The sequence below is a fragment of the Podarcis gaigeae genome, assembly GCF_964106915.1.
Source record: "Podarcis gaigeae genome assembly, chromosome: 10".
NCBI classification, from domain to species: Eukaryota; Metazoa; Chordata; class Lepidosauria; order Squamata; family Lacertidae; genus Podarcis; species Podarcis gaigeae.
In genome coordinates this window covers 30,660,967-30,684,439 of record NC_139686.1, presented here as the reverse complement: position 1 = coordinate 30,684,439, position 23,473 = coordinate 30,660,967, and the positions used below count along the sequence as shown (strand labels likewise).

Genomic DNA, 23,473 nt, shown 5'->3' with positions numbered 1-23,473 from the left:
CCACCCATTACAATTTCCAGCAAGTAGTATTCAGAGATAAGAGTACAGTACTACAAGCAGAGGATCTCAAATGCGAAGGTCCTGTCCCATGTTTAGGAAAGGAATAGAAGATGCAATTGCCAATATGACAATGCCAGTATACAAATTTTTGGTGTGACTGCATCTGGAATGCTGTGTGCAGGTCCAGCCACCTTGCCTCAAAAAGGATATTCAGAGCTGGAAAAGGGTAACAAAAATGATCAAGGGGGTGCAGCAACTCCCATATCAGTACAGGCTGCAGTGTTGGGACTTTTAGTTTAGAGAAAATGTGACATGACAGAAGTTTATAAAATTATGCATTGCATGAAAGAAACAGAGAAAAGTTTTCTCCCTCTAACACTAAAAATGAGGGACATCAATAACGCTGAACATTGGAAGATTCAGGAAAGGTGAAAGAACTTCTTCATGCAGCATATAGTTATCATGTGTAGGCAAACTAAGGCCCGGGGGCTGGATCCAGCCCATTCGCCTTCTAAATCCGGCCCGCGGATGGTCCTGGAATCCGCGTGTTTTTACATGAGAAGAATGTATCTTTTTATTTAACATGCATCTCTGGGTTATTGGGGGGGGGGCTGTCTGGTGTTTTTACATGAGTAGAATGTGTGCTTTTATTTAGAATGCATCTCTGGGTTATTTGTAGAGCATAGGAATTTGTTTATTCCCCCCCGCAAAAAAAAATAATAGTCTGGCCCCCCAGAAGGTCTGAGGGCCAGTGGACCAGCCCCCTGCTGTATAAGTTTCCTGACCCTTGAGTTAAACTATGGAACTTGCATCTACAGGAGGCAGTGAAAGCCATCAACTTGGATAGCTTTAAAAGAGGGTTAGACAAATTTATGGAATAAAAAATTAATAGCCATGAAGGCTATGTTCTCTCCATGATATGGTGGACCAAATGAACATGGACTAGAAGATTTAGCTTCAAATCCCTTTTCAGCCATGAAACTCAGGACTACCTCTCCCCCTGGCCCTATGACAAACAGGAAGGCACTAACAACAGGAAGAAATAGGGAGGAGACTTCCACGTGCACAGGAAAGCAGTAAGCCCAAAAAGTTTAAGCGTAAACCTTGCTTTGGAGGCACTCCTGAATAAGTTATCAACCTAGTTTGTAAACCACTGTTGCCACAATAGTGCAAGCTGCAACAATGGTTTACAGAAAAAGTTGAGAATTATTATGAAATACGTTTGCCCTAACACATTTTTAGTCTTTAAGGTGCTACTGGAAGGAATTTTTTTTGTTTTGACATTTTTAACTGTGCTCCTGAAGGTCTCCTCCCTATCTCTTCCAGACAGTATCTGAAGCCTATTCCATTCCACAGGACTTTTGTATGGTGTGTGTGAAAGCTCTATTAGTAAATAGCAAAAAAACGTAATGCACCACACATACCTGCAAATGCTTCTAAATTTGCACCATATCCAGAAATTGACAACTACTTCAAAGTGTGAAATAGTTCATTAACAATCCTGTTCCATAAAAAAAAACCTTTCTTAGCTACAGAAGGATAACACATTTTCTGTATTGTTTTTTAAAACCTACCTTGAGGAAATGCTTTCCACTCTCCTTACTCCAAAATAGTGGTTGGTCTGTTTGAAGACCAATTGGGAAAAATACAAATGCAACATTAGAACCAATTTAAATAAGCAGTGAGCAAGCTTTCCACTTCATCAGAACTCTTTTTCAGGCTGTATAAATTAAAGATAATTGTTACTTGTCATTTAAAAATCAGCTCAATGTACTAAATTAAACTTGTAGGAGATGCAGGGGAGGAAGTTGTTGCAAGATACTTTCTACCCCAGGAGCTTAGGGCATTAAAGATCAAAGCCAGCACTTTGAAATGTGCCAGGACAACTAGAAATGTATTACCGTATTTTGCACACCATAGGACGCACCTAGTTTTTTTGGGGGGAAATAAAAGAAAAAAATTATTCCCCCCCCAGGTGCGGGGCTGGAAGAACCAGGTCGGGGAACAGCGGGAAGGCGCGCTCCGCCTCCCCGCTGTCCCCCAAGCTTGTGGGCCTGGCGATGGGGAGAAGTGCGCTGAGCCGGGACTGCAGGCAGCTCTGCGCGGCCATCGGGAGCCGGTCTCCCGAGGGTTGTGCAGAGCTTCCTGAAGCCTGGAGAGCGAGAGGGGTCAGTGCGTACCGACCCCTCTTGCTCTCCAGGCTTCAGCGGAAGCCTGCATTCGCCCCATAGGACGCACACACATTTCCCCTTCATTTTTGGAGGGGAAAAAGTGCGTCCTATAGGGCGAAAAATACGGTAATATGTTTCCAGCAACGTATCACAGTTAGCAGGTCTATTGTCAAGTTCTATGTCATCTGAACCTTCAACAGGCTCCAAAGCAAAAATATGCAGCATATCATTATCAATCTGAAGAAGCCTGTTCCTCCAAATGCTTTGCACTACAGTCCCCATGATCTCTATGCTAGTTGAGGCTACTTTGAGATAAGGCCACAAAGATGAAGCATTTAGATTAAATATGGATCTGCATCTGTTGTACTACAACACCCCAAAAGACTACAGGCTATTTGTAGAGAAGGCTATTAAATAGCTTTTATATATTAAAAACATAAAATACAGTAGTAATCTAGCTCAGCCCAGTCAAGAGGCACATAAAAATCTGAACCTGGCTAGACCAAAAAGAAAGGTTTCACCACTAATTAGGGCAACAGAGTGATTCCTACAGATATATACACCCAACCCTAAACTGCAAAAGCTAAATAACAAACAGTGGCAAACTGCCACAGCACCACCAGCAGGATGGGCAGGAATCACTGTGGTGTCAGCCCAGCATGGGAAACTAGAAGTGTTGCTGCTTTGGAGCTTTCTTTCACTATATGTTTTTAACAGGGACCATTTCACTTTTCATACTGTAGTTCCTCCAACTTTAGAAAAATAAATGCATTTTCACCCTCTAAAAAGTATTCCCTCTCCCACATCTTTCTTTCTATGTATGTATATATGTATGTATGTATGTATGTACATACAAAAAGCAACCTACAAAGTGAGAATACACAACAATGTACTAGGCACCAATAAATAAGGCACCAATAAATACAATGCTAGAACAGCCACAGAATCTCGAAGAAACATATCAGAATACAAGAGAAGATTTCAAAGGTTGTGACCCAAAATAAAATAAAGCAAATATATCTATGAAGGGATCTCCAAAGTGTAGGTACTGTTACAAGAAACGGTTTAAATTAAAGTGTAGCTGGCAATTAGCTTATCACCAATGTGAGAATGGCAGGGGGGGGAGGAGACAAGGAACAGCAAAGGAAAGATGAAACCATCACATTTTTACAGAAACTAAAAACAAATGTTTAGTTATTGGTTGGTGTGGGCAGCATATAAACACAGAATGCTCCTCTATGAGTCAGTTTCCATGGATTTTGGCTTGGGTTGTAACTGTGTAGGCCAAGCTTGCTACTTATGAGTAAACAGTACGGTATGCAGACCTTTACAACTAAACTCTGCCTCATCATTTATATGATGCACTTACACTGTGGGTTGTTCACACACAATTCTGCATTTCAGGACCAAAAGGAACACTTGTCCACTACAAGAACTACAATAGTTGCATGATATTTGCTTTCACACAAAAAAAGCAGCTCTGTGATGAAAGTGGCTATGCAAATAAAGCATCTGTTTTAGTTTGTGTATTATTATCTGCTCCTTCTAGAAAGTCTAATCAGCATCAGAATCCTGAGCAGGCCTAAAACAACTGAGCCAGAGGAGCTTTGCAACTAGACTATTGGTTATGAGTATCGGAGCAATGTCAAACTTAGCAAGTTTGAAGATCATTACATGTGCCCTAAACAGTCAAAATTCAATCAATGGATATTCAGATTTCGATTGTGAAAAAGTACTGTGGTACTTAGTTCATGCAGACAAACCTTCACATACAATGAAAGTGAGATAGAGAGAGAGAGATGCCTTCCTTCTACACTATCCAGTTTTGGGAATCCTTACTAAAAATACCATAAAAACAAACAGAACGTGTCCCAGGTATAGCAAACGCCACTGCAAGTTTAGATAACTAGGGACATTAAATCTGGTTTATCATCTGTAATAACTATAAACAAAAAAACTCACTAATAAATGATAAACCAATTCTTATCAATTTGTATATGCAAGCTCTGAACTTTATCAGAAATAAATTATATATGGAAGCTAAGAATGTATGGCATTTTACCGCTGTAAACCACTGATGGCTCCAAACAATGGGAGCTTGAATTTTACAAAAAAAAGTTATTTCTTAAAAACTAGAGCCTTTTTTCAAGTTTAAACACACAATCCTTCCTAGCATTGGGACTGGAATCATTTTGTAGCCATTTGGAAGTTCTTAGATCTACCCCCACCCACCTCAAAACAGCAACTACTACCTGAAGACCTATTTTTAATTAACTGAAACAACTTCATATCATCTTGGAACTATTCATCCTAAACCTCTTGAACTGATGACTCATTGCATGAAGCTTTGATTCCAAATACGAGGCAATTATCTAGTAGTCATCAGCTGGCAGTAACCAACTCAAGAGTATGGTACATAGAGGAACAGAATGAATAAGGGTCAGAAAGGAATAGAATGGTTAAAAACAGAACAGAACTACCTATTTTAGTCGGACACGACAAAACGACTAAACAACAACAACAACTGGGGAAAATCCAAGGCTCTTTCCTGCAGCACTTCTGATTTTGTTAGCCGTATATGACTCAAAAGGAAAAGCACATTGCAGCTCAATATGTCTACAGTGGTACCTCAGGTTAAGTACTTAATTCGTTCCGGAGGTCCGTTCTTAACCTGAAGCTGTTCTTAACCTGAAGACCACTTTAGATAATGGGGCCTCCTGCCGCCGGAGCGCAATTTCTGTTCTCATCCTGAAGCAAAGTTCTTAACCCGAGGTACTATTTCTGGGTTAGTGGAGTCTGTAACCTGAAGCGTATGTAACCCAAGGCACCACTGTAATGCCTTAGTAAGCACTACACCAGAGAAGTGAGAATGAAAGGTACGGGCATCTGTATGTTTGCGAGTGAAAGGGGTGCGTGCAAACTAGACCATCCCTCTTCCATTAGAACATTCTAATCAGACTCTACATCTACATCATCATCCAAAACCTTGGCTCTTTCACTCATTATATCAACAACACACATTACCCCTCCCCCAAAAAGGGATAACAAGAATTACTCAGGAGCTCCCTGCAGCATGGACATGTTATGTTTTGCACAAAAAACATTTTAGTATTCAATTCAAGGACATGATAAAAGCAATGCATGGGTGTGCTACATTAATTCTTTTCACAAGATACCATTGCAAGCCCCCAATTTTGTTTTCATTTGTTTTAGCAACACTAGCCTTCTAAATAACTAGACATTTACACACAAATTCTTACTAATATAGTGTGGCATGGCAGTTACCAGGTCACTTGAGAGTGTACTGAGGTATCACAGGTGATTAATGAGCTTCCTTATAATAGTTACTGTTTATGTGATGTTTCTCTTGCCTCCATTGAGACAGAAGGAATAACCACCTGCGTGAACCTATATAAAAAGGTCTGGACATCATGAATCCTATTTTTTCTTCTGCTTCAAAAGCTCATGAAGGGACTATTTTAGTAAATGACTGTTGTCGCTTCTAGATAAAGGGGCTATCATTTGAATGCCTACTTCATTTGTACAGTCACAATCAAGAGCTTGTATTTACACATTTACTTCAAAAGCAAATGATTTGATGGGAAATGGAATTTCAGGTAAAATACAGTACTCTTTCTGCATGACATGGAAAAGCTCAAAAGCAGCATTATTATTAATAATAATAATAATAATAATAATAATAATAATAATATACCCCACCCATCTGGCTGGGTTCCCCCAGTATCTGAAGGGAGCCCTGTATAGGGAAGCTTTTTAAGGTTAAATGTTTTATTATGCTTTTATATATGTTGGAAGCCACCCAGAGTAACCCAGTCAACCTAGTATGTTGGAAGCCACCCAGGGTACAAATAAATTATTATTATTATTGTCTTTCATTCTTTAAAAAAATACCAAGAGAACTCAGTCCAATAATTGCCCACAAAGACTACCTCCATGCTGTGCTGTTATTCTACTTACCTCAAAGCTCAGTATGATACAGAATGCATTCCACACAGAGACAAATCATGGGTCAGCATGTGATGACCTCAACATTTTCCTGCACTGTATCACTTCAGCTGTGGGACAAGGAAGTCCTAGGTACTAATCAGTCTAACCTTATAACTCACATGACAGCTTTGAGCAAGTTAGTAAGATGTTGCTGGATGCTACTCCCCACACATGCATGCAGTTCACATGCTTCCTCGCTCACTTCCCTCACAACATGTAGAAGTGAACATCAAAACCATAGCCATTGCACAGAGGTCACTCCTAACCCTGAATACTGAAACCATTGTTTCCCCAGCAGAGGAAAACAAACATCTAAACAGCCTTATTCAGTGGCCTAATTTATATAAAAGGATTGTTAATTTAACTATCATTAAAGAGTTCATTATATAAAATAAACCACAGTCTTATAGAAATGATTAACAGTGCAGACCCCAGCTTCTCCTAATCCAAACCCTTGTAATTTTAAGAGTAAAAGTAAAAATCTTGATTTAGGGCTATCATCTTTGCTCATGTTCTTTTTTTTTTTTTTGCAAGGAGGAGGAGTAAGAATTGAGGAAACAAAAATAGTAATGCAACTGCTGATGCACCTTAATTCAGTCACCAAGACTCAGAAATGGAGAGAAATCCTCCAGTTCAAAACTAATGACATAACCAGCTTTCTCCCAATCTGATGCCTTTCAAGTGGTAGGACGCCCAACTCCTATCAGACACAGCCAGCATGGCCAATGGTCATGATAGGAGCTGTAGTCTAAAACATATGAAGAGCACAAGGATGGGGAAAGGCTGATGGAGGCCATGCGTACTCAAGTCTCCACATTGCCTCACTATACAATTCCAGGTGCTATTTTAAAGTATGACTATGAAAGTAGGAGAGATAGAAAATCATGAAAGGCTACGTTAGATAGTCATGTACATCCTAAGAATTACATTTATTAACTCTCCTGAAACCTTAAAAAAGCACATTCGTGTTATTCCTGCACAACTTTAGACTGTTGCAACGTAAGAGTGGAATCCACTGCAGCCAACCAAACAAATTTAAGGGCATTTTTAAACAGGCGTGTATTTTACTATTTTCTGCCAAATTTGTAATGAGTGCTCTATGTCCCATCCAGAAATTTCTGCTCCTTAGACTTTACCCAAAAAAACAGAACCACTGTCATACTTTAATGGCAAATAGTAAAAAAACCTACTGCTATCAGCAAAAAGTAGGAGACCTTAAAAGATAAAGTTACACATACTAGTTGAAGTTTTGTCTATTATAAAATATCCTCAATTTCAAAGCCCAAGGGTTTCTGAGAGTGTAATTCCATAGCCTCTGGGAGCCATAGGATATTGTATTGCACCGAGGAGGACCACTCTTGGAGGACCACTCTTGGGAGTCTCTTAGTGAGACTGTGGAAACTCTGCAGCCAGCACACAACAGCAGTAAAAGGGAAAGGGTGTCTGTATGGGAAGCCCTCCCACCCCCCAACACACCCCAGGGATGGAAAAGCATGCCAGTTCTAAAGCTTGTTGGTGTCCTTGTTTTCCCTCCATCTTCCCACAAACTCTGTGCTAGCCAAAGATCAGTAGGCCTTTGGATTATCTTCTACCACAGATTCTTCCTTCCCTGGCACCAGTAGATTTTTTTTTGTCATGAGTAGAAGTAGCCCAAAACAGAGTTCTCTTAAAACAAAAAAATAAAAATGCAGGAGATACAGAAGTCTTAAGCAAATCAGGAGTATGAATTCAACGCTTTCATACCCAGCTCTTTTTCCAGTACCCACACAGTTCTTAACTAGTGAAATTGTGGTGTATAATATAATATAATATAATATAATATAATATAATATAATATAATATAATATAATATAATCACCATGAATATCAGCATGTATTTTACTGAAGCTGCTGGAAAATATAGGGAAAAGGTAGAACTGCAGATAGGAAATGTATCAGAAAACTGTAACACCACAAGAAGCAAATATTGTATTGAGTCTGGTTTCAATTTCAGCAGTGTGTAGGAAATCATAGGTTTCAGTCGTATTACCATGAGAGAAGAGGATATTCTTTTTAAAATGTTTAAATGAATTGAATACATTTTAATCATTAAATAGAGCTGGTGAGATAAATAGAGATAACCTTTTCCACTGCCCATGCCTGCTAGTGCTGGCAGGAGTTGGAGCCCAACAGGTTCCCTTATCCCTGAGCTAGACCCACCTCACTGCTGGTGCAAAGCCCCAGAGAAGTTGTCCATGAGGGAATGTGGTCCTCTGACTGGAACAGGTTACCCATCCATAAGCATATAAAAGAATATGTTTATTACCTGTAAACCCACCCTCTCTTTTGGGGTGAGAATCAGTAATACTGAAGAACATTCAAAGTGTGGTAGAGGAGGGATAGAACAGAGATAGAACAGTGAATATCATACAAGAATGGGGGGGGGGACACTGAGAGAGAAAAGGGCAGCTGTGCACTGTTGGGAGGGGTAGAGTGCAGAGACAAGGACGTTGGACAGCTTAAAGGGTTGAGGGCTAGAAAGTTCAATCTGCATGCCTACGAGGGAGGAAAAAGAAGACAGGGTACAGAAGTTGAGTAGCTGGAAGGGGACAGAAGACCGTGTGTAATGAGAACTAGGAATCTAAGAACAATGGGTGGAGGAATAAAAGGCTAATGCATCCATCAATGCAACCACATACCTTCTTGTGGTACTGAGCATGTAAACAATTTACTCCTGCAGAAACTGTAAAATCAGAGCGCACTGCCAAAAATAATTCACTATGCTACCATACCGGAATACATGTTAATGTCTGGGCATATTAGAAGTGAAAAATCCAAATTTACCTTTGAAAGGTAAGGCCCACATTTGAAAAAGGATACTTTCTAAGATAAACATCATAAACTTAATAGGGAGGCCCTACCTTGCATACTGCTGTGATTTCTCTAGCAAAGTGATGTAAAGTTGCACACACCACTAGCAATATGTTATGTTCTCCAGGAAAGGCCACCCTACACATGTCAATTCAAAAGTAAGTTCTACTGGGAGGTATTTAATGTAGCACTATGACAATCATTCCATCAGCCCAAGCATTTTAGCTTGCCAGACAGAACGATCCCTCTTCTCTCTTCCCTGTGCTATTCTGGGGGTTCTTTCAACACACACACCAAAGCCAATGTGGGAGGGGGGCAGGGGGAAATGCACTGCCCTAGCAGGTCCTTGTCTGGGTTTCCATGAGTGTGGCTCATTAGTTGAACCTGGCACACTGTGGTCATTTGGGCTTACTCCCTAGTAAGTGTGTTTAGGATTATAACCCTTATTTTAGCCACTTAAGATTTAATCGTAAAACAACAAAACTGTGAATATGTTAAAAAGGAAGCAATGCTTCAGACACATTTATCCTGCATGTTTTGTATAATTTACTGATTAAGGCCCTTTTTAAATAAACATGACTCACTGTTTGTTTTCTTCACCAGGAGGTGGAGTCTTGCCATGCCCCTCCATTACAAAATCCTCATGTTCCATCTGCGAAGGCAAGCATTGCAGGTCAGCATTGATGGAGCAAAATACATTTTGTCCAAAGTGGCCCTTTTCCCTATCAAAATTTATCACCAGTTTCCACTGTTAGCTCTAACCAAGAGATTGCCATTTGAAGTTTAACAAATGCACACCCCACGGTCATATTGCCACTCTCATGGTTATCACTCATAGTTACAATAAGCCAAAACATGAAGAAGAAAGTTTTATATGTTGAAACATGAAATGAGTAAATATGGGACCTAGATTCTTTACTTTTTCATATAAGGGCTTCCATATTTTTATTCTGCATAAGTTGTATAAGTTGATTATATACATTGAGATGTGTTTTTCTTTATTAAAAATCAACATTTGTCTGACCATTCTAAATTTGGTATAGAGAATTCTCCTCAGTGAAGAGTCTGAATTTCCCAAACTTAATTGGACACAATAGCCAGATGAGTATCATTTAAACATTGGGGACAGAAGGATTCTTTCCTCTAAAAATAACCCATCTTCTTTTAAGAAGTCTTTAACATCTGCCAAAGCGATTGATGCTTTCAAAACTTTAAATGTGTTATTAAGGCTTGCCTTTCATTTAGAATTTAAAGTCCATTGTGGACTTTCCATCTCCCATTCTATACATCTATATTACGCATGCTCGGTGGGAACAGTCATTATGGGTGGAGGAGTGGGTGTCAGGAAATTTGATTCACACTGATATGGCCAAGGTACTGTGTCACCCCAGAAGAGATTAAAATGTTGCTGTCATTCCCTCCCCTCATACATAGATTAGAAAGATGCTCAAGTATGAATAGTGAGGGTTTAACAAACCTTGATTTGGGGACACAGGCAGAGACTGAAAGCATATGGGAAAGTAGAGGCTGGGCAACAGTGTGAGGAGAAGCTAGTGGGGAAAGAAAAGTATGGACGTGGAAATGGTCTCTTGTGAAAGGATGAATTTTTGACACTATTTTTGCAAATAATTCACAGAACTTCTACAACTTATGATGTGGCTGAAGGCCACATCCTGCCCTGGCATCCAATATCTAGTTCTCACTGAGATGGCAAACCTGTGTCTGGTATACATCACTTCAGACTGCAAATAAAGACTCAAATAACTGAATGCTTCTCCAAACAAACAAAATTTCCTGTGGGTAAGAAACTGGCTAGAAACCTTAGCACTAACATTATATAGAGCTACAGGAGTAGCTGCATAATTAAGGCATTTCACATTTTCTAGTAAACTACCAAATCTTTTCCTTATGAAAACTGAGATTGGTCACATCACTATTTTTTTTAATCATGGGGCATCTCTTTGGTGATGAGTGCATACTACCCAAATTCCAGAGATTAGATGAAAAATGGCTGAAATACAGTACACCAGCTAAAAAAACTGGAACATTACCCATCACTTGGGTGTGACTACCAGTTTGCTTTTGCAGGTTAAGAAACAAGTTTCAATTTAACTGTTAGAAAACCTAGATGACTCTAGGTCACTTCCAATTCTATGATTCCAAGTCTCCATCCCACAATGTTTTCTCCCTCCACGGTTAGTGTTACATGTTCTGCAATCTTATTAAGTATGAATAGAATTAAGATTGTAAACTCTGGCTTCCAACTAATCATGACTAGCACTGGCTTCAGTGCATCTGGTTATAGACAAGAGATTATGCAGCATTACGCTTGGACCAGACCATGTATTTGTTCACAGATTTGTAACTGTGTGCTTAAGTATTTGATAGGGTCTGCTTTCAGAATAGACATGATGCAGGGATAGGCAAAGAGGTGTCCTGCAGATGTTGTTTGACTTCCAACTCCCAATAGCCCCAGTCAGTATGGTATGATACAAATTGTACTCATCAACATCTGGAGGGCATCATGTTGGCTACTCCAGTGACTTAAAAGATTTAAAGTATTTTTCTTCTTGGTTGTTTCTGAAGCTATTTACACGTGCCACCTCTAGGGCTGGGTAGTATGATGTCCAATACTCCTGTACAAGTTATTAGAATTCCAAAATTCAGTTCTCTAGCAAACCGGGCCATATATTTCAGCTTTTTACCCTGTCCAGAAGTACCTTAACAGCGGTGTTGCTAGATATTTAAAAGACTAAGGGCACAGGTCCATGATTCGTGTGCATAAATTATTATACTAATTTATATGCTTAGATGGAAATTTAGGCTGACTTTCGAATGGGAAAAAACTCTTACTCTTGAGGTCACCAAATGTTTTGCACTAGTGGGTACACTCTGAATTTTTAGAGGGTTGGGGGACCATTCACAAAATGATTGCAATGGGGAGCATATTATAACACAAAATTAAAGAAACAACCATCCCTGACGATTTTATTCCATGTCCTGCTGGTTCTGAATAACGAGAACGAACACACACACAGAGATGCTGCTGCTGCATAACAACAGGGAACATTACTCAGTACCAGGAAAAATATACCTCTCTCATTTCAAATAAATCACTTTACCCATAACTTACTTTCTAGGAAGGCTACAGAATTACTTTTTAAAAAAGATGGAGGTATGATGGCCATCTTCAAATATATAAAGGAATATCACATGGAAGATAAAGCAAGCTTGTTTTCTCCTGCTACCGAGGGCACAACGCAAACCAATGGCTTCAAGGTACAAGAAAGGAGATTCCTAGATAACATCAGGAAGAACTTTCTGACAGTAAGATCTGTTCAACAGTGGAATGTGGTGGACTCTCCTTCCTTGGAGGTTTGTAAGCAGAGGTTGGATGACCATCTGTCTTGGATGCTCTAGTTAACTCTTAATCACAGGATTGTAGGTTCAAGCCCCACATTGGGCAAAATATTCTTGCATTGCAGGGGGTTGGACTAAATGACCTTCAGGGTCCCTTCCACCTCTACAATTCTATGATTCTATAATTAAGACATACATGCTAAAAAAAGTCACACCAGTTACGGGGTACATGAGGGCATACAATTAAAGAACAAACCTAAAGAATTACTGGAAAAAAGGGTTAACAATATTTCTTGGTCTTCAAGCCATACATGATTCATAATAGGTGCTTCCTTTTCTGATCCAAGTAGACTAATAAATTCTACAAATCCCTTACCTTTTAAAATTTCACCAACTATTTACTCTCCATATTTCTCTAACCGCTTCAGCCCAATGGCATTGCCAGAATTCTTAAAACTCAGGAGCCTCTGCTTTAAGTATGAGCCTAACACCTTGCTGGGCTTTAGAGATAAGCTCTTATCATCTCCAGACATCCACTGTTTGGTTGTGCAACATGAGATGGCCAATTTTAAACTCCTGTCTTGCATAACCAATAGGAAGACTGTCATTACTTGCTGCTTTACAAATGTTAGAATCCAATTTATCTGAATTCACTTTAAAAACTTATTATAAAGATGAAAGAAACCTGCCATAGGTCAAAGAATAAATTAAGAGTACAAATGTGGCTGTATGAATATTATCACAAGGGGTAATGCAGCATATGAAATACACCATATCAGCTTTTTCTTTTAATTTTTCTGTGTAAGTTGCTTTGAACACCAAAGAGTAAGAAGTCTAAAATTTCAAAATGGGATACTTCCCTTCACTTACATAGGTATAAATTATTTTGTGTAGACCAGAACTGCATTGCTTTACGCTTTTAATGGCAAACCATGGTCTGGCTAATTACTCTTCTCCCACCTTGCATTCTTCAATTCACTCACTTACTTCTTTGTAGAAACAGGCAAAGTTTTGAATTCTGCAAGCCATAGTTCATCTACGTTCAAACTATGGCTTCCAGTTCTGTTTGCAGTTAAATTGTCTTCCCAGTTTAAGATACAATGATTTATGCAAAGATGTGTACTTAGGTTGCCCCCTCACAAGAGGAGGATACAGTGCACAAACCTGACACTTGGGCACAAAAGTGGCAGAAACTATGGCTTCCCTTACATGTGAAAAGAACCATAAAGTGCAACCAAGTTTTAAAAGTCTCTACGCATCAGATGAAGGGCCATGGGCAAGTACAGTATTCACTCAAGTTTCCTATTCAACAAATAGTATTCATTTACTTCAGGAATGTGCACATCTACACAGACCACTGTAGGAGACTCCACTTTTGGCCACAATGTTCCCTGAGGATATTCTACTGGTCCTACTTAAAACCTAAGCAATGATTATGTAATCCCACAATTAGGAATCACAGCTAAAGAACGCCAGGCAGATGGTCCCCCAACTGCTGCTTAAAAGCCTCCAGTGGTGGAGACCCCCAACACCTTCCGAGGTCATAGAACTGCAGGGTTGAAAGGGAACCCCAGGAGTCATCTAGTCTGTGCGCAGCCTGTCCGTTGCTCTTTGGGGCTGGGGGGGAATAATATTTTTTCCCTTGATTTCACCCTCTAAAAACTAGGTGCATCCTGTGGTCCGGTGCGTCCAATAGAGCAAAAAATACAGTACTTGTGTACAGCAATATAAAAACATTTTAAAACAATTAAAATGTTTTGCTTTAGGCTTTATCAAGTACATAGTGAGATTATCACTCTACAATATTTTAGTTTATGTTTTTATCATACCTTTCCCCCAAGTTCAGTGTGGTTCACATGGTCCCCTTCCTTCTCCATTCCCCTCCATCAATTTTATCCTCACAATAGCTATGTGTGTGTATGTGTGTCATTAGCCAAAGGTCACTCTAGTGAGATTCATGGCCAACTGGAGATTTGAACCTGCATCCTCCGAGTCTTTTTTATGTTTGATAAGAACAGATCCTATAAAACAGGCATCCTCAAACTAGGCCCTCCAGATGTTTTGGGACTACAATCCCCATCATCCCTGATCACTGGTTCTGTTAGCTAGGGATGATGGGAGTTATAGTCCCAAAACATCTGGAGGGGCTGAATTTGGGGATAGCTGTTATAAAAGTTCTGGGGGGGAGCATGTTAATGTGAACCAAGTCATGAAGCAAAGCAGGTTCCTATGTACTATGGTCAGTATCTTTGGAGATGCTTTAACAATGAGAGGATTTACAACCTAGTTTCTTTCCTTTCCACCAGCCACAATAGCATTAATAGCTAAACGGTTTCATAAAAGCGTTCGTCTTTTTCTCCCATTACAAACACAAGACTAACAGAAACAAAACATTTTTCCAGCATGAGCAAAAGAAGCACAAGCCAACTCATCCTTGTGAGCCCAGAGGAAACAAAGCCCAAACCTAAAGTGGCCAGTTTGACAACTGATTCCAAGAGGTTAGCTAGCTTGGAATATCTCAAATAAAATCAAATAAGAACTGGATTGGATCGCTTCAAACAAATCTTACTACAACACTTTTACTTTGACAAATGTTGTACAACCTGCTTCTTTTTAGCAGGAACTCACTGGAACAAAGTTCCGGCACCTCTCATGTGGGCACCATTGCCATTCTAAAAGAACGAGGGAGGTGAGTTCCGGCACCTCTTTTTCTAGAAAAACAGTACTGTGTACAACTATGCCTCATTCATCTCAATAACCAATTATAAAAAATTACCTTTTACTGGGGCAGAATGTAATTTGCCTAAGACTCTGAAGAAAATTGCTGAGCAATAATTTAGAGTGCACAACTGATACTAAAATCATTCAACATAATTGACTGCTCTGGGTCTCTGTAGTAAGTATTAGCAATTACTCAGGTAAAGCTCCAAAGCATACTGAAATGCAAAAGTCCATGTTCAGATATAAAAACAGTAGGGACAAGGCTGGATGATGAACGAGTTTGCATGTGCATACTCCTTAGCTCCTGTAGTATCTACATCCCATCACTGCGCTCTTTCAGTACCACAATCCATTCAGTGTTGTCCAAATTAAGGTAGTAATGTGTTTATCTGATTGTGGGAAAGGCCATAGCTCAGTGATAGCACACACACTGCACAAATTACAGTACTCAAACACTTCCAGTTATAAGATCAGGTAACAAAGCTGTAAAAGCAAGAATGGATGGTACTGGCCCAAATGGATGAGTGCTCAGATGCCATAAAAAGCAGATTCATATGTTTAGTGCCAATACCATACTTCCAATATTAATTTTAGCCAAGCAATTTGCTAGATATCTGTAGCAAGTAGCAGTTATCCTCAGATAAGTGGCTATGTACACATACATAAATGCCTGCATATCACCTCACACACTTGAGCAGAAGGATTACTTGTAAATACCACAAACAAATTGCACATGCCTAGGCTGCAAGCAGAGCACTATGCTTGCCAAGCTGGGGAACCAGCACCATGGCAGCTGCACTAACAGGTCTCAGTGTTCTGGCCTTTAAACCTCTGAAGAATGTGTGAAGGCTCCACCCCCTCTAGTCTTAAATAAAACTACTATCACACAACACTTAATTTCAAATCACAGGTAACAAGTGGGCTATCAGAGAAGCATAGGTGAACACTGCAAAATTTACAAGCAGGAGTATAACACTTACTGTTAATTATCAGGGAACAGTGTTTTGTGATTGTGTTGGTAGCCTAATATGAACTGTTCTAGAACCTTTATCTAGACTGAAAAGGCTTATTCAGAATACAGATTTACGCTGCTGCATTTTCAAGATGGGCTAGTTACCAATTCAAATAGTAGCTGTAATGAATGAGTTTTACACACTTTCCATCAAGTACTTGTTCAATAAAACAGTAATAATTTGTGACATTTGCAACTTAGCTAAAACTAGCTAAACTAAAGATATTTTATGTTACCCTACGTGTTACATGAATTGGTTCAAATGAGTTATACAGTATATACACTTCTTCAGTAGATAAGCTTCTTAAAAGGTTGATTTAAGCCAGTCCACAGAAGTTACTAACTAATAAATATGTCTAGTCTATACAGCTCTATAGTATTTACAGTTCATCAGTGGTCTAGAAGGAACATTCAGCTCTTTCCAGTTTACAAAATCTTCCCTGCCCAATTGCCTAAAGGCAACATTTTCTTGTCACAAGCAACCAGGTGAGTGACTATTTACATCCCCATTTGAAATGTGTATATTTATCAGGAATAATTGCTGCACAAAGATGAAGAAAGACTCCAAGATATAAATATTCCTATGGAAACAATAGTCTTATATTAATTGCCACATTTTATGGTATTATTAAAATCAGCACAGGACTAAATTAAGACTTTGTATGTATTTAATCTTTATCAATACAATGAATTATATCTGGAATCATCATGTTCATGTTTCAAACCTACATACTCACAGTAATAGTTAATTGTATCAACATTTACCCTAGTCTCATTCTGTGAATTCACTGACCTTGGAACCAGCTTCCGACAAAATTTCTCCCTCATCAGTTTGCATGGGAACAGAATCTGTGCAAAACTCTGCTGAAACACGAAATTATGCCTAAAAATAAATAAAATGAAGGATGTTATAATAAAATAGGTGGAATCTGAAATTTTATGAGTCATACTGCACATTGTAAATACTGAGGATTCTTAGGCCATTAAAACAAAATCATCCAGATTGCAATCAAGGACATTCAGTGACTGGCACAAATGTCTCAGGAGTAAAGGCACAAGGGGCCCAGACAGGCAAGTGGGGAGAAACACACACATAAAGTAGTTTGGAGTTGGTAGATGTAGTCTTTGGAAAGGCTAGTAGTTATTCACTCATCTGCTAATCATATGACTATTTCAGATTAAATAGTTTTAAGAAAGAACAGGTAGCCAAGGTTTGGGGGAAATGTCCTCAAAGGCCAAATTAGGACTCATGCCAGGCCTAACTAGGCCCCCATGCTGGAGAGTGCCAACCCATGAACGAGAGGATAAGGAACCCATCTCTAATGCCTACTGTGCTGAAGTCTCCAAATGCATACAACTCTCTCCAGTATTCAGTTATGCCACAGCTTTTCAGCTGAACAAAAAATTATCAGAAGTCTCAATGACTGTATTACTGAAACATGTTTATACTGGCAGTAAAAAAATTCTTTTTTATCTTAACATGACATCTTAAACTGTACATACAAAGCTTCACATGAAACAGGACAACATAAAACACTTCTCTAATAATAGGCATTCTGTGTGACTTCTCTAGACCATAATCAATGTATCATAATTCCCTGCAAAAGAGAGAATGTATTCCCTCAATTTCATGACTTATGGTATGTCCAAAGATCAAACAACTGTTCTGTACACCTCTACCTTCTTTACCCACCTCTGCCTTCTACTAATAGTGCACTTGTATTTTAAACAGAAGTTACCTCGACAGCTTCTCAGGGCTGCTGAAGCCCGAAAGGACCCATCCCGGCTACATTCAGTGCAAAAGTCAAACCACTGCAAAAAAAGAAAGAAAAAAATTACTATTATTGAAAGCACATAAGCATGACATACAAAAATTCCTCTCAAGAAACAAAACAACATAAACAATCCTGGTTGCTTGTTTTGCAGTTGGTATTTTTTTACACCTGGTAAAGATGACAGGAAATTCAAAGTCTGTAGTTAGACTTGATAATCGAAAAGAAATATTGCATTCCAACACTGTCTTACAAATTTGTATAATAACGGAACTGGCTAAAATGCATTGTGGCTGTTAAGATCAAACATTTCCACATACTCAGTAGTGTACTAAATTATACCCTGCAGCACCTAATCACCAAAAGAATCCAAAAGATGGTAACCAGAAAGTCATAGTAGGAACCACTAACATGCAATTCTGCAGCCTGACATGAATGAAAAGCATCAATCAAGTCGTAAGTTTAAATTTTTCTTCCCAAAAAGTTACCTTGACATACATTTGATTCCAAAGAGGACTGGCACTAAATACATATTTGCATAAGGGAACATGTTAGCTGGTAGTTAAGTGAAATGGCAAATTAAAGAACGTTAACATGTTTCAGGGGAAAGAATATATATATTCAGAGACCTCACTTCAAACCTCTACACCAAAGAGGCTGCAGATTACGGCTGACAAGCATTTCAGATTTTCCATCAATCAAGCTTTCTGTGTAGTTAAACCCATATTAAAAAGAATGCAGGCATACTACCACAGTGCTGGTTTGGGTGGCTTGATTTCTGATTTTAAATATGAAATGAAAATGGAGATCCATTTCAAGGTGAATGTTCTCACCTGTATATTATGCTCAGACATAGATTAACATTATTACATACTAGCAATAGTTTATTTATGAGATTCACACTAATATCAAGCACATGTGGTATATGTTAACATAGCATATGAGTTAAAACATTTTAATTTTCGAAGAACAGCAAATTGTTCAGCTATAATGATTGCAGAAAAGTTTGGAAAACAAATACTCTTGCCTAATACAATGTAACAGCAGCATTTTGTTAGTCACTGGCAGTGGCAAAGCATATACCTGTGCTGCACAGGGCGGGCGAGCTCCTGAGGGGGCGCAGCAGGTGCCCTCCCATGTGCCACAGTTCAGGGTAGGAGAGGGGCTGGGAAGCTGCTGCTCACTCTCCTCCTGCTCTCTGCAGCCGGGTCAAACATGACCTGGCAACAGAGCTGCTGCCGCCGGGTCTGCCTCGCCATGGCTGAGGAGGGCTGCTGCCGCCGGGCACAAGGTGTGCTGCCCACTCACCTGCCGTTTTGTCACCCCCCTGTCATGACACCTGGGGCGGACCGCACCCACCACACACACCTTCCTACGCCTCTGGCCACTGGAGCATGAAGATAAGTGAAGGCAACTAGAGTGGTTGCAGCACTGTCCAGTGTTTTCAAGCCTGTACAGGTAGTCACTATCACAGATGAATGCAGAATCAATTTTATGGTAGATGCCGCTATATTTTCCAAGGTGACAACTTGTTTCAGAACAGCAAAATGCCTTCTATCTACTAACATACATGCAAATAAGTATTTGCATATTTAAAAACAAATTTTGCATTTCCTAAGGAACTTACACAGAGGCTGGTAAGATGACTGCTCTAAAAACAGCAAAATAACTGGAGCCGATGACAAAAAATGGTATACTCTCTCATGGTAGCCACTATTTTTTATACAAAGTAACAGGGGGTTAAAACTTAAACCAAAGATGGGGAACATTTTTCAGACCCAAAGTTACATTTCCATGTTGTAAAGGTGTTGGGAGCAGCATTTCAGCATATGATGAGGCCAGACAAAAACAATCACACACCATTACTCCCCTTCCACACACACACCATCTTTCTGAGTCTCCTCTTCAGCAAATCCACACAGATAAGCTAAGGTGAGTATTTTCATTCCCATATGAAGTACTAGGTATGCTCACCAGAAATGAAAAATCACGCACTCCCCCCTGAGTAAGTCAAATTATATTTTTTAAAAAGTGGTGGGGAATCCTTTGTCTGCTGGTTGATAGGTAGGACCACCCCATCTGGCTTGCAGTCATCTTTTCACTTTTCCCTTCCCCCTACAGCAATTGGGGGAAATTGGAGTAGAAGCCACAATGGCTGATCAGCTCAGGCTCAAGTACTGTCTCTTCTCCTCTGGCAGTGTCACAGGGAAACTGGAAGCTTTTTAACTAACCACAGTTTATGTTGAAGGGACAGTTGAGTCAGTAGAGCATGAGACTCTTAATCTCAGGGTTGTGGATTTGAGCCCCACATTGGGCAGAAGATTCCTGCATTGCCGGGGGCTGAACTAGAAGACCCTTGGGATCCCTTCCAACTCTACAGTTCTATGATTCTATCATTATGTCCAAACCCGGACAAATTGATCAGTCTGAACTTCGGTTCAGGGAATCAAGTACAGTGGTACCTCAGGTTAAGTACTTAATTCGTTCCGGAGGTCTGTTCTTAACCTGAAACTGTTCTTAACCTGAAGCACCACTTTAGCTAATGGGGCCTCTTGCTGCTGCTGCTGCGCCGCCGAAGCACGATTTCTCTTCTCATTCTGAAGCAAAGTTCTTAACCTGAGGTACTATTTCTGGGTTAGCGGAGCCTGTAACCTGAAGCGTCTGCAACCTGAAGCATCTGTAACCCGAGGTACCACTGTACTACATAATGGCTACCAGGCACCTACCTTTCTTACAAAGTCATACAGTATGGAGGCCTATGGGCTATGCATTATCCACATGCTAGTTTTATCCTGTATTTATTTATACTGTGTTGATATCCTACCTTTCTCCAAACGGATCAATGTAGCATACAATATTCACTTCCTCTCCCTTTTATCCTCACAGCAACCTTGTTACTGGCCCAAGGTCACCCAAATGAGCTTTATGGCTGAATGATGTTCTCAACCTTAGTCTCCCAGTCCTAATCCAGAACTTTAACTACTATACCACACCAGCTTTTAGCTGAGGTTATGTGCACTCACCAGAAGTGGATACATGAAGAACATCCAATCTTTTCTCTTTCTCCAGCCTACCACCTGCAATATGAAGCACTTAGGTCAACTAGAAGTCCATCCCCAACTTTTACCATGATTAAGGAATGTTTTGGTACAGATTGTAACCATGGTTAACACTAACCAATGTTGATTTCACAGGACCCCTGTCTGAATTGCTATGAGCTATCCTCAGTGCAAATTGCGTCCCCTACATACGAGGCTAACCCTCATACTAAGAAGGCTAACCCACTTCCATTGTGAATGACCAGGCACAGCATTGTTGTTAGCCAATGCTCTACTTATGCTAGGCAATGAAAGTGCTTTGTTCGCAAAAAAAGAATTCTGTGATTAAGAGAACTTGATAACATCAACATCACTATCTGAAAAAAGCAACTTACTAATCAACTCCATATTACTTAGCCACAAAATTCTGATCTGGTCTTTATGGACATGCAGGAGAAGAAAATTCTGAAGGTTTGGGGGTATATTAACACCTTTCCAGCCTCCACTAATTCTGCCACTCCCCACCCCATATCAGAATTGGCAGTGTGAGAGAAGACACTGCTCTTGGCTACCCTATAGTGTACACTGCAAGCAATCCAAATAAAAAAGTTTGAACTAATAAGATTTTTTGGTAGCATTATGACACATATAAAAGCAAAAAAGAAAAATTATGGGATTTATACTCCACTTAGAGGAAATTGTCTACAAAGTAGCTGATAATATACCAAAGTAATAAATACTGTATTACAATTTTAAAATGAATAACTATGATATATTTTGTTTCAATATAGTAGAAATGTCATTTTTAAAGCACAAGTAACATGATAAAAGCACTCTTTATGAAGTTAAAACTTGGATTGCCGGAACAAATGCTGCAGAAAACTCTCCTTATATTCATAAAAGAACCCCAAATGTATTATCCCAATTCAGAATAGAAAAATAAAAAGGTTTTACTTCATAATAAAATCACTAGGTCACCTAATTAAAAATAATAGGATCCCAACAAGGGTATGCAGCTACATGGACTCTGAAGGAAATTGCACAGGAAAGCAATCACTAAGATAGCCATTTCCTTTTAACACTACAATACTTCTGAAATACAAGAGAATCTAACAGAATCTAACAAAGCTCAATGTAAATAATTAGCATTACTTTGGAGTAATGAGAGAATAAGACTACCCTACCACTCTGTGTCCACAACAACATGTTCTTAAGAGTTTAGATAACTTCAGTGAATAAAGGTTATGGCCTGATTTAACCCTGAAATGTGGATTTGAAACAAAGTTCCATCACTGATGTTAATTCACAAGAACAAATAAATGCCAGTTTTACTCTACTACCCATGGCATTGGAAAGGCAGAGGAGGTATGGCAAGAGGAGATCATTGCCTCCAAGTTTCCAGTAGCTCCAATTCAGTCCTGATCAGTACACAACACAAAACACACAGCAAAATGTTATGCACCAGAAATGGGGTTCTCAGAGGCGCATAACACCAGCTGTTCCTTCATCTTTAGAAAGAGCTGTCCTCACAACACTTAGTACCAAAAACAAAAAACAAAAACGTTTCTGACTCTGCAACCCCCTTCTCTTGCCACCTATTTACACACTAATGTTAATCCAGAATATGTAGCTTGACAGTACCTTGTACAGTGGTACCTCGGGTTACGTACTTGATTCGTTCCGGAGGACCGTACTTAACCTGAAACTGTTCTTAACCTGAAGCACCACTTTAGCTAATGGGGCCTCCTGCTGCCGCCGAAGCACAATTTCTGTTCTCAGCCTGAAGCAAAGTTCTTAACCTGAAGCATTATTTCTGGGTTAATGGAGCCTGTAACCTGAAGCGTATGTAACCTGAGGCACCACTGTATGTTAAACTATTCCCACGGGCCTCTCTCAGTTAAAAGGCTCTGACCCTGCTAAGGAGTGGGCACTCTAGTCAACAGTTCTAACATTTCTTATCCGCTTCAAATATTATTATGCCAAACGTGTTACGCTCGAGGTGGTCATCGCCCCTTGGGTGGAAGAGAGCCCCACACACGGAAGCATAGGAGAGCAGAAAGCAAGAGGCCGCCAGTCGGCTGTGTTTATTTATATCTTTTAGGATCATTTTTCATCCTGCTTGGGTAGAGCTGGGGCTTGCTACAACCAGCGCTGCTATAAATAAGCCTTTACGGCAACACTCGGGGTCCTTGGCTGTTTCCACCCGATCTTGACTGGTTGCACCACAGAACCTGAGTTTCCATCCCGAATTATTGGACGGTGTGAGGGGAGAGAAAAGAGAGATAAGAATCTCACCATTAGCTCGGGAGAGAAAGAAAAACTCTCGAGCCCCGTTACCCTTTCAGGTCGTCATTATCCGAGGAGCGAGTTTCACGTCCCACTCCAAATACTGTATACTAAACTCCCCTTCTGCTCCTCCACCGCCGATGCCCTCAGAGAAGGAAGCGCCACTGCGCACGCGCAAGGGAAAGCGATGGAAAACCCTCTCCTCCTGTCGCCCCCCCCGACGCCCCGATCCTAAACAGCCCCAAATTCATTTAC

At 39.9% G+C, this 23,473-nt stretch overlaps 1 protein-coding gene across 18 annotated transcripts in view; it reads right to left on the bottom strand.

Annotated features, from left to right (window-relative positions):
- The window catches only part of TNRC6B (trinucleotide repeat containing adaptor 6B), a 97,389-nt gene that overhangs the window by 73,060 nt on the left and 856 nt on the right, over positions 1–23,473 (bottom strand). For 5 of the 18 annotated variants that reach the window (XM_083701769.1, XM_083701748.1, XM_083701758.1 and 2 more), the window contains exons 2-5: positions 20,918–20,971; positions 17,862–17,934; positions 16,916–17,005; positions 9,614–9,681 (exon numbers count right to left, since the gene is read on the bottom strand). In XM_083701769.1, the coding sequence (XP_083557895.1) occupies positions 9,614–9,681; positions 16,916–16,960 (113 nt within the window). In that variant the 5' untranslated portion in view covers positions 16,961–17,005; positions 17,862–17,934; positions 20,918–20,971. The remainder of the gene's footprint in view (positions 1–9,613; positions 9,682–16,915; positions 17,006–17,861; positions 17,935–20,917; positions 20,972–23,473) is intronic. The other 13 variants (XM_083701750.1, XM_083701763.1, XM_083701764.1 and 10 more) reach the window with 3 other exon arrangements.